This window comes from Strigops habroptila, chromosome Z (assembly GCF_004027225.2).
Source record: "Strigops habroptila isolate Jane chromosome Z, bStrHab1.2.pri, whole genome shotgun sequence".
Lineage (NCBI taxonomy): Eukaryota > Metazoa > Chordata > Aves > Psittaciformes > Psittacidae > Strigops > Strigops habroptila.
In genome coordinates, this window is record NC_044302.2 from 41,712,414 (window position 1) to 41,726,628 (window position 14,215).

A 14,215-nucleotide genomic window follows, 5' to 3' on the forward strand; every position below is an offset into this window, starting at 1 on the left:
TAAAAGCCTAAAGGCCTATACACTAGTACTTGCTTGGTGGGATGGGCAGAGAATCAAAAGGCAAATGTGCAAAAACTTATGGGTTGAGATGAAGGCAGTTTAATAGGTAAGGCGAAGGCCTCTTGTATAAACAAAGCAAAATCAGGAATTCATTCACCTCTTGCCATTTTGAGGAAAGCAGGGCTTCATGCATGTAGTAGTTACTTGGGAAGACAAAGCCATCACTCCAAATATCTCCCCTTTTTTCTTCCCCAGCTTCCAGCACTGCTCATGACACCATATGGTGTGGGATATCCCTTAGGTCAGTTGGGGTCAGCTGTCCTGGCTGTGTCCCCTCCCAACTGCTTGTGCACCCCCAGCCTGCTCGCTGGTGGGGCAATGTGAGAAAAGGCCTTGCTCTGTGTAGGCACTGCTCAGCAACAGCTGAAATGTACTGTGAAAAAAGTTAACTCTATCACCATCAAAAGCAGTACAGACCAGTTCTTCAGGACATTTCCCCAGTCTGGTAGTTGCTCTCCAGAATAACCTCACTTCTTTTATCTAGTTGGTTTTGCATCCTGCATGAATACTTCTATTATTTTGGTTGAAAGTCATCCTGAATGGTATCACACAAGGTCTTCTTACAGTCTTCTGTGACTAAAAACTCTGGTATCAGGCTAGCTAGCATGGCATATCTTTAGTAGACACATGCTGTGTTTAATTCAACTCGTATTTTACATCTTTTATACTTAAACGTATTTTACATCTTTTGTGCTTAAACTTGTGCTGTAAGGATGTATAAGGATGTTTTTCTTTAAATTTTTATTTATAAAATTTATGTGCTGCAGAGATCAGGCTACTGGATCTTTTGTTATCCAATACTTTTTTCCTAAATGAAGTTGTAATTGTTATGTTTCAGTTGTGTGGTACTGTTGCTGATGCAGCAAATTTATTAAAGACTTGTATGTTTCATTGTAACTTACTTGTAAGTTCCAAAACTAGACATCCATGCTGTTCTGAAAGGGAGAATATTCTAAGGGATCTGTTCACATGGCTTGAAAAATAGACCTTCGCCATATAAGTAACAAGCTTGCAAAATAGTTTACTCAATAAATGTGGAAAATACCCAAGTGTACAAATCCACAAAACCACATCCTGCTGTTTTAAAGAAAAAGTACAGCAGTTCTAAGGAACTTAAGACAGTTTGTGATGGAAGTTGTTCATGCTGAACATAGCGTACAAACCTCTTCAGCTTGCCAGTGCAGAGAAATGTATGGGATGTGGCTGGGAAGGAGCTATGGCGAAGTGCAGGTTTGGAAAAATGATACACTTACAAGAAGAGGCACATTGGAATGCTGTGGTGGGTTTCAGAGGTCAGCTGGGAGAAGAAAGTAATATCCAGCATAAAACTGCTGTGAGAGTCTCAGGGGAACTTTTAGTCCTGGGAGCAAGTAGAAAATGCCCAGGTGAGAGCTACTGCCTTCTTACTTCCCTTTGGTCACCCTAAACTGCACTGTATAGCTGGTTCTTAGTTTTTGGTTGCTTTTGAAGGCATATAGCAACCAAATAGGAGAAAGCAGGCCTAGGGGTTTATCGCAGAGTAGGCAGTATTAGTTTTTTGGGGAGCTGTCTCTAGATAGTGCATTTTAAAGATTGACCACCTGGCTGTGTCTGAAGATTAACGAAGAGTGGATTTGAGGGTCACACAATTTGGTTTCCTGAATGCAGTAATTGGTGACATACTGCACAATGTGTTTGATGTGCAGTCTGCAAGAAAAGTAAAGTCAAATGTGAAAATATCTTGCATATTTATTGTTCCACCCTAAGGTGTTCCTTCATAGCTGCTCAAACCTGTGTTTGCAGTATAAGTTACTTTGTTTTGTTTTCTAAATGGCTAATGTGTTTTGTTGATTATCAGGAAAGTGAAAATTCTCTGAGTGTAAGATCTTATTTTTTTTTTAAATACAGTTATTTGCTGTATCTTTGTATATCTGCTAAATTGTATTTAACTATACAGAAATCTGGTGTGGCACTCTGATTTAAAACTCAGCAAAACACAGGTGGTGTGGAGAAGATGAAATAAGAATTGCTTTCCACTGTCTCTTGTTGTACAAAAGCCAGAGGTTGAATGGAACCTGAAAGGATCTCGTTCAAGACAGGCACCAGGTAGTAAGGCTGCTGAACTCCTTGCTGAGGGATGTTCTGTTCACTAAAAATGTGTATGAAATCACAGTATAGGACAAATTGATTCAGCTATTTAAGAGAGGCTGTTAAATACAAAAAACATCATCTGCAGCATTTGCCTGAGTAGTAGACAGTAGCTGGAGAGGATCTGGGAAAGTTTCTCTGCAGGTTTATGCTCCTCTGTTCCTTCCAAGGCATTTCCTTCTGACTCTCTTTGATGATGGCTAAGTGAACCGTGGGTGTGGTTGTCCTTAGGTACAAGGCATAGTTCCAATGTAAAATTAAAAAGAACTCTTTATGACTCAGTTATGATTTTGTGCTGCCTTACTGTAAGCAACAGCCAAAGAGCCAAACGCTGCAGGAGTCTGCAGATTTAGGAAGATTGTAGCAGTTGGCAATTTTGCTTGCACTTTGAAAATGATTTCTGCATAAGGGATGGAAGAATACTTAAGAAAGCTTTCCAGGAAAGCTGAATGTTTTTGCCTTTAAAAGGCTACTTTTGGTGTATTAAGCATAAGCAGTAGCGTAGCAGCAGCCAGTGTGACTGCTGAAGGCTTTTTTTGGAATTCATAGTTTATGTATCATGTATTTACAAATAAGATAGAATGTTCAAATAGATAGTTATAAAAGTCATCAGATTACTTATTGTGTATAGCTTTATTGGAATATTCTTAGTATGTACTATGATGTTTGGCATTCACAGCTGAGAGTAGAGAGCCTTTCAAAAAACAGGGTGGGGGAAAAAGAACATGCGAGTTTAGCATTACTAGGCAACTAGCTTGTAACAGTAACATTAATAATTAATATTAGAAAATAACATAGCAGTTCTTGTAGCTGATTAGTTTATGAGGAAGTACCAGCTACAGGTTGGTTCTAGTGTGGCGGCTTCTGTATAACTCTATTTTCCTCTCTAGCACTACATTCATACTGACTGGTGCATAAACGTATACTGAAAGTAAGAGTTACGAATCTGTCGCTGTAAAGTATTTCAGAATACTCTTTTAAATTTTCCAGTGATGACAAGGCTGATAGCTCGAATGGTGCTGGAGAAGCTAGTAAACCTGCAGAGATGCCTATGCAGAGAAGAAAACGTATTTCCACTGTGCCCAATCTGAAACCCAGAGCTGGGCCTTCATCTGCTCAGCGTTTAGCATCAAAACCTCTGAGGCAAGCATCACAGGCTCCTGAAGGCAGTGCTTCACTTCAGAAGGATTCCTCTCCATCGGAGGAGAGTAATGTTGAAAGCTCTTTAAAGTCTCTTATCCTGCCCGAAAGGAAAATACCTGTACCACAAGTGCCACAGTTTTCCCCGCTAGAAAAATCAGCAAATAAAGAGCAAACTGTGGATGTTACTGTTCAAAAAAATGATGATACCTTGCAGAAGATTGTACCCTCCCCACTCAAGGAGAGACCAACACAGGAAAGATCAGGAACACAAGAGGAAAAGCTACCTATGAATCCTGCTCCTGTAAAAGAGAAACGAGTATGTTCTGACCGTGAAAGGATCCTCAAAGCTCGGAAGTTAAGAGAAATGCTTAAAGAAGAGCTGAAGAAAGAGCGGATGGTAGGCCTCTGTGTTCAGTAGTGCTGATCTGTGAAGGGCAAATGTGTGATGCACCTAACATACGTTATCTCTTTGCAGAGCTGTTTCCTGATGATCATCAGTTGCTTACTGCTAATAGTCTGTGTTCTCATAACTGTATGGATTTAGTCTGTTTATAAGCAATAGTAGCACTGTGTTCCCTCATAATACAGGAATTGTATATCTTTTGATTAGCCCCATAAGCGTTTTTGGCACGAGACCTGTGGTTTTAAGTTTCACAGTTAGTAATACAACTGGAAAGTATGCTTAAAAAGCTTGGTATTTGGGGTTCCTCATATCTTTCCAACTTGATTGTTGACCAAATTCTGTAATTTTTAATAACTTTTCACTTGTGCCAAGTATTGAATTTCTCTTGAGAGGGTAAGTTACTTAAGTTCTGTGGGGTCCTCTCTCACAAAGGGATGCTTTTAAGATAAACTTATTTCAGTTGTTGGAGGGAAGGTGGGGAACAGCAAACCTCCCTGAATGGGGTGCTCTGTAAACAAATAAAAGAATTAATTTGTGAAATATAAAGTACTTTCCGTGTGAATGTAAGGGTGTTTTTCTCTTTTTGTGTGGAAACAGTTGAAACACAGGCCTCCAGTAATTGAGGGACGTTCTCCACCAGATCGTTCTAAAATGACCATGAGAGACTTGATATACTATCTACCAGAAAACAATCCTATGAAGTAAGTATGGCTGGTTTTCTCTTTCCTTAGGTTAAATGATTTTTCTTTTTTCTACCGATTTAATAAATGTGAAAATGAAAATTCTTAAATCTGGAGTATTAGAAGCAGTATTGTTGCAATGGTAACAAAGCTTTTAGGGATTTGCACATCTACTCAGTCTTCATACAGAAATAGCATACAGGTTAGCGTACTTATTGAAATGAAAACATGAACCTGTCCCCAGTGTTGATTTGTCTCTGTACAAATGCAGAATAATAGAAATAATTTTTGTGGTTTTTTTGTTTGTTTTGTTTTGTGTTTTGTTGGGGTTTTTTTGTTTGTTTGATTTTCTTTTCGTTTGGTTGGTTTTTTGTTTTGTTTCGTTTTTGTTTTGTTTTATTAGCTGCTGTTAAACTTTTAGTTATGGCTTCTAGGGATGTTATGACTGCCTGCCCAACCTAGTGGACTACAGGAAGCTAAGCATTTCGCCATCCCAGGTGCTGAAGTGCAAAATGCACAGTAAGACCCCTGAGGTCTCTCCATTCCAGCTTCATGGATAAGCTGCTACTGTTCCCTTTACAGGTTTTGCTAGTAGCAAGGCTGAGTGAGAATCCCAGAACTGCATATACACAGGGAATGCTAACATAGCTGGTTTGCACAGACTGCCACAGGCAGAGCCGGGCCTTTCTGCTGTATCTACAAAAAAAGTCACATAAACAGAAGTACAGCTATCTAAGCCCTGTTCTTCCTCTCAGTAGCAGATGAGTTTTCTGGTATTGTCTGTTACCACCTGCTTGTTAATGTTTGTGTCCTTCTGTGTGATATTTATCACTTCTCTTGTTTTGTTTTGGTTTTTTTTACACTGAAAAATCATTAACCAGGTAATGAACTAGATGCTCTCACATTCTCTGTACCTTTAGAGTGGATTGCTGCTTGAAATATCTTTTTTTGTCCTTGATTATACAAAAAACCCCCACAAAGTTCATTGAGCAGTGGTGGTTTTCAGTTAGACTTAAGTCTAGATGTTGTACAGTGAGTTGAAAAAAACCTTTGTGTTTCTTTGTCGGTTACCCAATAAAGCATGTTTTGTGGAACGAAGCAGAAATCTATCTGTGCAAACATTCATCTCTACCTTTTTATAAAATTCTAGGTCTTCACTGGCAGAAGAAAAGAGAACAGAACAAAGTTCTGCACTGAATCAAATGAAAGAGTAAGTGGTGATGGAAATGCTTATAGTCAAAAAGTTTTCTGATGCTGTTAAAAAACCCCCATGTTTCTGTGGTGATACTAAGTGTAGGGGTTTTCTTTGTGGGGTTTTTTTTTTTACTGTTTCAATATCACAGCCCATATTTATAACAAATTGTAATTTGGGAGGGGAGGGTGGTTAAAGAGCATTTTGCTTTCAACATTATGTTTTTGGATTTGTCTATTTTACAATAGAGTGAAAAGCAGATTCTAGCCTTTACGTACTGATGATGGTTTGAACTGCTGGGTAGTTCATTAAATTGTTAAATGTCTGGCATACAGAGAAGCAATTCAGAACACTAACAAAACTAGTATTTTTGCTTCATCTATTAAAATTTTAGACAGGAAGAGAAAAGTGCTCCTGATCAGGAAGATGAGGAGGAGGAGGATGAAGCAGAGAATGGGGAGGAGAGTCAGGATGGTCCACTTCTAGTTCCTCGTGTGAAAGTAGCAGAAGATGGTTCAATTATTCTGGATGAAGAAAGGTAACAAATTCTGTGCCTGACTCATGCACAATATACAGTACATTTCTGCTTATTTTATGAATACAGAACAGTTACTTTGGACGGAGACAAATGTGAGTGTATTTCTGTCGAGGGTTGAGCTGTCCTAACTTATGAAACAGTACAAACACTTGGCAAAATATGAACAGCAGTTGTGGCAGACTTTCTCTATAAGAAATACTTTTGGAGAAGGAGATAGAGAGGAAGATGTCATATTTTGTTACAGTGAACAAATACTGAATAATCGTCAAACTTCCAAATGTCTTCTTTTTAGTTAACTTTCTTTGTTTCTCACAGTATGTATGTCTGCTTACTGTTATTTGGCTGTCAGTATGACTTGCTCCAGCTTTGCATCTTGCATGTTGCTGCTTTATATATTTATATAAATATATATTTATTAACCTGTTTTCAGTAACCTTGCTTAGAATATGGCTTTTTAAAAGTAATGATTATCAAATTATTGAGTTCCCCAAATGTATTATTAGCATGAGATTTAGGCCAAGGTTAGAGCAGTCCTGGTAAAAGAATTTGAAAGTATTCAAAAAGGATATGGAGAGGCTCTTGTGGTTTAGCAAAATAATTTTCTTGAATGTTAAAAATACAGTATTTTTCTTTTATTTAAGTTATTTAATTGTGCCTCTCTATACTGTATCTTACAAAAATCATATGTATGTGTACAGGCTGGGTTAGGATAATGATTTTTTGCTGCATTGTCTCATTAAAATGCATGTTAATGTAATTATTAAACCTGATTACACAGTACAAACTCTGACTTGTGGCTGGCCTGTAGACATCTACTATGTCTTATTAGCATTATTTTCAGATAAGTCTTTTTGTGTGTTTGCTTTTCCAGTTTAACTGTAGAAGTTCTACGAACGAAAGGTCCCTGTGTTGTAGAAGAAAATGACCCTATCTTTGAACGTGGCTCTACAACTACATATTCCAGCTTCAGGAGAAGTTTTTACACAAAACCATGGTCAAATAAAGGTGAGCATATTTTGGTTTCAAGTTTTGAGTCTGCAAAAAAATCTTAGTTTTCTGTCTATGCTTTGTACTCAACAATTTTTATTTCTAGTGGAGTAAATGGATCTGTTTGTGTGATGTAGTCTCAACCCTCCAAACTCTTAGAATAAGCAGAACTCTGATGCTTACTGTGAAAACTGGCATTTTTAAAAAATCCAATGCCTTGTGACCTGAAGACTCTCTCTGATTTCCTTCTGTCATGGATGTTTAGACACTGTGAAAATGCTAGTCTGCCTTATCGAAAGTGTAATTTTGGATTCTGGATTCTCTTTTCATGTTCTGCAGTTTTATAACAGATTTGACAGTTCTTTTTGTTAAAAGGTCACTCAGCAATGTTGTTAGATGTACTTATATTATTAGAGGTACTTAGGTGAAATACACATATTCCAGCTGAGCTGAACTTGTAGCAACAGTAGATATCCTTAACGTTATTGAACTTGTTGCATTAAGTTTGGTGGTTTTATTTTAGGTAACAAGAGGAATAGTAAACTAAATACCTAAGTATGTGAATCCTTTTTCTTTCTTTTTCTCCACCCCCACTCCAGAAACAGACATGTTCTTTTTAGCAATCAGTATGGTAGGAACAGACTTCTCCTTGATTGGACGGCTGTTTCCTCATAGAGCCAGAGCAGAAATTAAGGTAAAAATTGAATCAGTCAGTAAAGCAAGTAAATGTTCGTTTTCACTTTTCTTTTTCTCATTTGCTATTCCTGTGCTTCCTCTACTTGTGTTGATAATTTCGATGTTAATTGGATCTATAGCAATGCTTTCTTTAATACCTGTTCCCAAGAGATATTAAGTATCTGAAACATTAATATTCTGGGTTGAATTCCAGTCAACATATTCAGTAAATCTAGCATACCTAGACACAGTTTGTCTCTATTTTCTTTTAATTGAAGAATGCTGATAAGCATAATTGGATGCTTGGTGAGGGTTGCCTGTGTGGCCTCTTTCATGGTATCCAGCTGGGAAACTCGTTGATATTTCAAACCCTGCTTAGATGTGAAGTAAGGACAAAAATGTTGAAAATAATAGAAAAAAATTATGACTGGTGTTACCTATTGGTGACAGATTTTATATCTAAAATTAATTTCAAACTTGTGTTCTGTGAGTGTGCTTGTGAATTCTAACAACTTCGGTTGGTAGAAAATTTGTTGTATTGAAGGCTTATCTTGATCTGCTATTTTGTACAATATAATGTTACTAAAAAGGACAATTATACTTTACTTTTAGAACAAGTTCAAACGTGAGGAAAAAGCTAATGGATGGAGGATAGACAAAGCTTTCAGTAAGTAAAGTAAATGTACCCCACCCTACAATGAGTCATTAAATTGTGGTTATCTTTTTTCATAGATAAGTCCTAGAGCAGCATGTTAATACATTATTTGACATTATAGTACGATTCGTCTATTGTATCATCAGTTCTTCAATTTTCTAAACTGCTAAGTACTGTAACGTTATTACTATTTGTTTTCAAAACCAAGCTACCATAATCTATATATATGTCAACTCTAGTCCCTGCTCAAGTGATACAGAAATAATTTTAAGAAAGAGTTTTCTGCTTAAATTTATATAACCTTTGCTTTCTAGGATCATAACATGTACCACTGATTATTTTACAAAGCAAAAACTTGCAAAAATTATCAACTTTGAAATATTTTCTATTTGCTTTAATCTTATAGAAGAAAAGCGGCCTTTTGACTTTGAATTCTTTGCCCAGCTGCTTGAGAAGGTCTTAGCAGATGAGGAAAAGAGGAAGCATAAGACCGTTAAAAGCCAGAAGCCAAGGGAAAAGAAGCCACCAAGGCCTCGGAAGAAGCCAAAAGGTACGTCAAAAGAATGCTTAAGGTAGCATTTACAGAGCAGTGGTCAGTAATGTGTTGCTAGCAGGGGAAAAATCATGTAGGGAATCTTTTCATTCCTTGTTGCAGACAGGGCAAGAGGATCCTGGCTTCATAGCATAACTTTTTCAGATGTAGTTTACTGATGTGTGGGATGATAATAACTGGTAGCAGCCCCTTTCCTGAGATGAGTTTTCTCTGGACAGGAATTTGAAACCACCCTGAAATTAGTGCTCTTCCACAGTCTGAAGCACTGATATTCTAAACAGGATATTCTAATTTAACAGTTGATAAGTATCTCCATGAGTTGCTAACAAATTCACTTTTAGAATCCTTGGGCTAAAACTGTATTTTTGGCAAGCTCTTTTGTGACTTTTAATTTAAATTTTTCTTACCTTTAAAACTCTTCTTTTGAGGGCTCTGTTTCTCCTTTAATTATAGTTTGACTCCCTAAGTCCGAATGGTGTGATTCTTTTCAAGAAGTCTTATAAGAATTGTTTTAGTTTTCTGGTCTGTTCAAAATAAAGGGTAAAGATTATGTTTAATTACTGTTGATCACCATATAGTGTTTTTATTACCTCAGTACCTTTGAAGGGACCTTTCAGAGATGTGCTTAAATTAGAGACAGTTATAGTGACACCATTTCATAAATTCCATGCTAATTCTGTGGGGTTGTTCATTTGTTTGTTCCACAAGGACCCATTTTCTTCCTAAGTAGTATTGTGGAACAAACAAGTGAACAACCTTTTTAAAGGGGATGCTAGCTAGGAAGCTACATTGCTTTTTTGATGTTAAAGTTGACATAGTTGCTGCTTTTCTTGATCTCAGATTTGATTAAGTACAATGTTCCACCTATTAGGACTTAGAGCCACATATAGAAATTCTGTTTGTAGACTTCAGTGGTAGATTAAAGGTACTTTATGTGTAAAGGAATGTGAGTATGCCTTTCTACTTCTCTTGCATTTTGGATTTTGTAATTACAGGGGAACAAGTTTGTGTAAGAATAGGGAAAGGTTCTTGGTGGTTGATGTTCCTTGTGTAAGAATAGGGAAAGGTTCTTGGTGGTTAAAGTTCTGCATAAGTACAAGATCAAGATAAAATATCCTGAAAAGGAGAGGGAGGAGAATTTTAGAAACTTGTTAAACCCAGAAGAAAATTTGTGAATTATTAACTAGATAAAATTTAGCTTTCTTACGTAAAGAAGAAATTACTAACTACTATACATTTATTGATTAAAAATTTAAATGATTAAAATTGCTTTTTCGTGGCATACTTTCTGCAACTATCATTACTTCTTTCTGAAGAGATAGAATTCTTTTCAGGAATAGCAATACCTACTTTTCCTGGTGGCTATGCAACCTGCCAAAAAGTATAGGAACAAGAACATCTACTAAATTGGCTTTATATCATATATTGACTACCCTGGTGAAGTGTTGTCCCATCTGCAGAATGTGTTTAGTGTTGAAGTTAATCTATGCTGAATCTTTTCTGGTGAGTCAGTGAGTGACTTCTTATGTCCTGCTCATTTTCCTGGCAGTATATTTGCAGTGATGTATGAATTAACAGGATGTTGCTAGTGGAGATATCTTTGCCATTTATGTTGCCTAATACTTCACCAGTCTGTTAACCGGGAACTATTTTGTTTCAATAGCAAAAGCTGCCAGCACAGAAGCTGCTAATGATCAAGATGATTCTCAGGAAGCCGGAATTTCTGGTGCAGAAACAGAAGCAGATGCTGTGGCGGCTGAGAAAGAAAATGAGGACGCTTTGGGCATTTCTGAACAGGCAGAAGAACAGGTTTCATTAGAGCCAGTGTTAGCAAAAAAGAAGAGAAAGAAGAAGAAAAAAGATGATCTTGAACAGGAAGGGGAGAATCTTCCAGAAGAAATGGCTGTCCCTCCAAAAATTGCTGAAGAAGGAAGGTCCTCTAAGAAAAGTAAGAGGCAAAAATGCTCACTTTCAAATATTCAAATATAAATTTTATATAAAGACATTGCAAACTTAAAAAATGAGAACTCGAGTTTTGATTTATATCACTTATGTATGTTGGGATGTTGTGGAACAATGCCTTTCAAAATCAGCTTTCATACTAAGTCTAAACATACTTTATTTTAGCTGAGAACAGTTCTCTTAAATCTTAATACTTAGGCATTTTCTGCTGGGATTTTTTTCTCTTAAACTAAGTCTTGCTTCACTGTAGCTAGGATTTGAGAACTGGAATTCTAAGATTTGCCCAGAATGTCCAAATTGATTTAATTTTTATTCAGTAACAGAAAAAAGTGTGGTATGTGATGCAAACAAAGATGATCATACTACCTGTAGAGACAAATTGGACAGTGTTATGGAAGGAAAACAAGATGAGGCTGCTGTTACAGAGGAAGAGAGATCAGAGTCCTTTTTACCAGTGGATGACACAATCGAGAGAGAAAGTGATGTCAATTTATGCAGGTAATGTTTAAAATCTTAGGTAATGTTTTAAAATCTTAAAAGCTTAGGCAAAATAAGAAGAGTTCAAAGTTATAATATTGGTTTTATTCATGCTTGTTGTCATATTAACTGGCACAGAATGGGCAGGGTTTTTTAGTTTTTGAGGACCATCCTTGGGGTTTCGTAAACTGTTTTTAATTTACACTCTCAATGTATTTTCTGCCCTGATGGGCTGCCTTTGTAAAATTAATGTACGTTAATACTAAAATCCCATCCAAAACTGCTTCACTTTTTTGAGTGTTCATGGAGGCTATTGCCTTATCCTAACTCCTAATATTTCTTTTAAAGCACTGCTTGGTAATGTTGCTAAATAGTGTTGCTATACACTTGGAATTTATATCTGTTTTTAATAAGGTGTTTCTTGTGGGAAAGGTATGTTGCTTGGACTTTATTTGTGCAGAACCTGGGTGGGGGGCAAGCTTTTGTTTTCAGTTTTGGACATTCCTTTACTAGAAAGAGTTACGTTTATTCACTTGTTGAATGTTTACTAAACTTGTTATATAAGGAAGTGGTAAATCTAAAAAGTCATTATGAAACTGTTACTGCTGCTTCAGAATTTAATGTGTTAATTGTTGTATTTAGCTATATTGTACTATTTTTTAATTCATACAGATTCCCAGAAAATTTTATGTGCTTTAATACCTCATTGGAATCATATGAAAGAACAGATTTGTCTTTGAACTCAATATAGATTGTTACAGAAAATCAGGGGAAAAAAAGGTTTCTGCATACAGTTTATATCGAAGTCTGTTCTAATAATCAGATGGGATTTTAACATCTTCTTGTAATAGTATTACAAAAGTTGCTTTAAAGCTCATATCCTGCAAATATCACAAAAGCTTCTCAGATACTCTGAAACACGTTATTAATGTCAAATTTGCATAATTTTTGTGGAACTTGACCTTTCTGTAAAGAATAATGCTTTTTTAATTAAAATACACTAATATGGTTTTGTGTGCTTTTATTGACTTCAGCTTTGAGGATAGCAATGATGTTATACTAGAAATGGAACCTGCTAAACTGAGTACCCTGGATACTAGAGATGATATATCACAGGAAAGTCAGATTTCAGACTTACCAGTTTCAAAGATCACAAGCAAAGAAAGACAAGCTGAAGAAACTAGAGAAACAAAGGTATAATTTTTTTTTATGTAGTTCTTACTTCTTAAGCAATTCCTCTTAACCATTAAAGTGTCTTTGTAAATCAAAGCCCTTTTGGTTTTTTTGGCTGGTTTTGTGATGGTTTTAGGCACTAGGCGGAAAAAAGGCAACGAGTCTGAGAACATCACCAAAATTTAAATACTACTAATTTGGTTGGCTTTATTGGGTTGTCTGTTGCACTACATTTATTCAGAGAGTATCTGTGCATGCTTGGCTTATCTCATAGACAATTTAAACAGCTGAATAGTTTAATTATTCACAAGTGAAGCACTATGATATCAACAGTAGAACTTCAGAGCAAGATGCCTACACTTACTAGCACAGTGTTGGAAACTGGTTTGAGAAGGATGAGCAATTCAGTTGTTCATGCTGCCTCAGGATGGAAACCTGTGTAAACTGTTGTCCACTGGTACTGGCTGCCTTGAGGTGTTTCAGGAAAGATCTAAGAAAGTGGACCAAGACTGAATGATCTTCCTTTGAGTACAGTCTAATTGGGTCCAGCAGCTTAGGAACCTTCTGAGATTGCATCTGGCTTCTTTTCAAGCCCTTGATACACTTCCTGCTTGTGAGTTTGTCTAGCTGCTTTACTGCATTAATCTGTACCTTTGTGGTGAATTGTGTACTAGAGATGAGAGTTCATTCCTTTAATTATTTACTTATTTTAAAAAGTGTATTCTTTGGATTGTTTTAAGATGATGGCTGGTAGTTTGATATGAACTATACTTCCATTGTTACATTTCTGTTCATCTTTATGATGTTCCTGGTTATCTTTTCAAAGCTATTGTTGTTTATAATGCCAAATATTCCTCTGTCATGATCTGGATGATGGGGCAGAGCGTATCCCCAGCAAATTTGCAGATTACAAAGAGCTGGGAGTAGTTGCTGTTACACCAGAAGGTTGTGCTGCCATCCAGAAGGACCTGGAGAGGCTGGAGAAATGGGCTGGCTGGAATCTCATGAAGTTCAACAAGGGAAAGTGCAAAGTCCCGCACCTGGGGAGGAACAACCCCAGGCACCAGGACATGATGGGGGCCACCCAGATGAAAAGCAGCAGAGTAGAGAAGAAACCTGAGCATCTGGTGCACACCAAGTAATGAACATGAGCCAGCAATGTGCCCTGGATGCAAAAAAGACTGATGGCATCTCTCCTGTGGTGAAAGGTTGAAAGAGTGGGGACAGTTCAGCCTGGAGAAAGAGAAGGCTCACGGGGACCTCTTCAATAGCTATATAAAAACCTAAATGGAGGGTGCAAAGAGGACGGAACCGGGCTCTTTCAGTGGTGCCCAGTGACAGGACCAGAGGCAATGGGCACAAACTTGAAACACAAGAGGATCCTTCTGAACATTAGAAAATACTTTTCCACTGTAATTGAGCACCGGCACAGTTACACAGAGAGACTGTGGAGCCTCCATCTTTGGCAATAATCAAAAGGCGTCTGGGCAGGGTATTGGGCAACCAGCTGTATGTGGCCCTGTGTGAGCAGATGATCTCTGGAGGACCCTTCCAACCTCAACCATTCTGTGAATCATGTTCTTTTTTCTG

General features: G+C 37.2%; 1 protein-coding gene across 4 annotated transcripts in view; it reads left to right on the forward strand.

Moving 5' to 3' along the window:
• Window positions 1-14,215, forward strand: part of BDP1 (B double prime 1, subunit of RNA polymerase III transcription initiation factor IIIB) — a 50,239-nt gene that overhangs the window by 1,098 nt on the left and 34,926 nt on the right. For 2 of the 4 annotated variants that reach the window (XM_030469974.1, XM_030469978.1), the window contains exons 2-12: window positions 3,178-3,727; window positions 4,331-4,434; window positions 5,564-5,623; window positions 6,000-6,143; window positions 7,015-7,148; window positions 7,730-7,824; window positions 8,418-8,472; window positions 8,867-9,010; window positions 10,677-10,961; window positions 11,293-11,473; window positions 12,487-12,646. In XM_030469974.1, coding sequence (XP_030325834.1) covers window positions 3,178-3,727; window positions 4,331-4,434; window positions 5,564-5,623; window positions 6,000-6,143; window positions 7,015-7,148; window positions 7,730-7,824; window positions 8,418-8,472; window positions 8,867-9,010; window positions 10,677-10,961; window positions 11,293-11,473; window positions 12,487-12,646 — 1,912 coding nt within the window. Of the gene's footprint in view, window positions 1-3,177; window positions 3,728-4,330; window positions 4,435-5,563; window positions 5,624-5,999; window positions 6,144-7,014; window positions 7,149-7,729; window positions 7,825-8,417; window positions 8,473-8,866; window positions 9,012-10,674; window positions 10,962-11,292; window positions 11,474-12,486; window positions 12,647-14,215 lie in introns of all 4 variants that reach the window. The other 2 variants (XM_030469975.1, XM_030469977.1) reach the window with 1 other exon arrangement.